Source organism: Apium graveolens, chromosome 1, assembly GCF_009905375.1.
Source record: "Apium graveolens cultivar Ventura chromosome 1, ASM990537v1, whole genome shotgun sequence".
Classification (NCBI taxonomy): domain Eukaryota; kingdom Viridiplantae; phylum Streptophyta; class Magnoliopsida; order Apiales; family Apiaceae; genus Apium; species Apium graveolens.
In genome coordinates this window covers 24,878,516-24,880,761 of record NC_133647.1, presented here as the reverse complement: position 1 = coordinate 24,880,761, position 2,246 = coordinate 24,878,516, and the positions used below count along the sequence as shown (strand labels likewise).

The window sequence follows — 2,246 nt, the reverse complement described above, 5'->3', positions numbered from 1 at the left end:
CTTTATTTATTCAGATTATGTTGACTTGTAAACTAGTGGTCCTTCGGGAATTAACTTATGATCCTTCGGGATCTTTGGTCTAGGCCTTTTGTTTGATTTTGTTTCATGCTTGTCTTTTATCTTCGGCATTTGGTAATTCAGGACTTGCATTCTTTAGATGTTCGTACTTAAATAAATTGGTAGACAAGATGATAGAAATAAACTTGCATAAATAGATAATATCTCTAAAAAATGGGTTCAACCCTTACATAAGATGGTTTCGTCGACCTTATTTATAACATAATACTAAGTACTAGGGACATATCACAAACATCCTAAACATAATAAACCTTCAAGTTTGAAGCGTGCCAAGTGCGGGGCACTTCATCATCATTCAGGGTCTCTAACTTGTAGGATCCTCTTCCTAATGTCTTCCTGACCTTATAAGGCCCTTCCGAGTTGGAGGCTAGCTTTCCTCTCCCCCGACTCCCGATGCCTCAATATTCCTTAAAACCAAGTCTCATTGCTGAAAGAACCTTTCCTTGACCCTTCTATTGTAATAGAGGGAGGCTCTTCGTTGATGCTCTGCATTGCGGGCATTGGCCTCATCTCTGACCTTATTAATAAGATCGAGTGTGAGCCTCATGCCCTCTTCATTGGTTTCTAGTTCATAAGCTTCGACCATAGGTGATCCATGAGTGATCTCAAGGGGCTTCACAGCCTCGGCTCCTTAAGCCAGCATGAATGAGGTAGCTTCAATAGTTACTTTGCAGGTGGTGCGATATGCCCATAATATAGGCAGAAACTCATATGCCCAAGTGTTCCTTGAGCGTTCAACCCTTTTCTTAAGTCCATCAAGGATGATTCTGTTAGCAACCTCTGCCTGCCCGTTTTCCTGTAGATGTGCAACCGAGGTGAAGCAGAGCTCTACACTGTTATCGTCACAATACTCTCTGAATTCTGCATTATCAAATTGTCGCCCATTATCCGTGACAAGGATGCGTGGGATCCCAAATCGGTATATCACATTCTCCCAGAAAAATTGGACAATTTGCTTAGTGGTCATCTTGGCCAGTGCCTTAGCCTCAATCCACTTTGTGAAGTAGTCTATGGCTACCACAATGAACATCCTCTATCTCGATGCTACAGGAAATGGTCCAAGGATATCCATTCCCCACATTGCAAAAAGGGATGGGTGTGCTGATAGATGTAAGACTCTCTGGGGATTTCGTACTATTGGAGCTTGCCTCTGTCACTTGTCACATTTCTTCACATAAGCCTTTGCATCAGATAGCATAGTTAGCTAGTAGAATCCCAATCGAGTTATCTTGTGAGCGAGGGCCCTGCCCCCCAAGTGTTGTCCACAAATCCCTTCATGGGCTTCTTTAAGCGCCTCTTCTATTTCAAGAGGTCTCAAGCACTTTAGGTATAAATAAAAAAGGACCTTTTTGTACAGAAGACCATCAATCAACGAATATCTCAATTCTATCACCAACAGCTTGTGTGCCTCCTGGGCATCGTCGGGGAGCCATTCAGGATCAAGATGGATTTTGATCGGATCCATCCAATAACTTGCCATACCAACCAGTGATATAAGATTTATGACATGTATAGTAGGGGTCTTCAGGACCTGGAATTAGATACTTCTCGGATAGTTCTCAATTTCAGATGAGGCGAGCTAGGATAGGGCATCAGCTGTAGTGTTCTCCTCTCTCGGAACATGTTCTGGGTACCATTCATCAAACTGAGTCAGTATTCCTTTCACGACTCTCAGGTACTTGGCCATAGTATCATCTTTGGCCTCGAACTCTCCATTGACTTGAACAACTACACGTCTTGAGTCTCCACAAACCTTAAGGTTTTTGGCCCCTCGACTCTAGCCAAGACTAAGCTGGCTATCATTGCTTCGTACTCTTCTTCGTTGTTCATGGTTGGGAAGTCTGATTTCAAAGCATATTCAAATATGAACCCATTTGGGCTTTGCAAGACTAGGCCTGCACCACTGGATTTTGTTTTGGACGCTCCGTCAAAATGGAGAATCCAATACTCTTTCAGAGTCGCATCTTTATCTTTCTCTTTCTCTCCTCCTTCTGGGGTTACTATCTCTTGCCCCCTACTTTTTGGTCCTTAATGGTGCATTTGACCACGAATCCTGCTAAGGTCGGAGCCTTGATGGCTGTTCAAGGCTTGTACTTGATATCAAATTCTCCTAACTCAATTTCCCACTTAATGAGCCTTCAACTGGCCTTCGGGCTATGAAGAATATT

The 2,246-nt window shown here is 43.1% G+C and overlaps 1 protein-coding gene across 1 annotated transcript; it reads right to left on the bottom strand.

Moving 5' to 3' along the window:
* Nucleotides 1-709: 709 nt before the first annotated feature.
* On the bottom strand, nt 710-1,108 carry LOC141659611 (uncharacterized). Its single transcript, XM_074466583.1, has one exon. It carries the CDS (start codon nt 1,106-1,108, stop codon nt 710-712), a length of 399 nt encoding a protein of 132 aa, XP_074322684.1.
* Nucleotides 1,109-2,246: the final 1,138 nt, after the last annotated feature.

Excerpts from the sequence above, each read along its gene's own strand:
- LOC141659611 (XM_074466583.1), bottom strand. The coding sequence starts at position 1,108 with ATGTTCATTGTGGTAGCCATAGACTACTTCACAAAGTGGATTGAGGCT.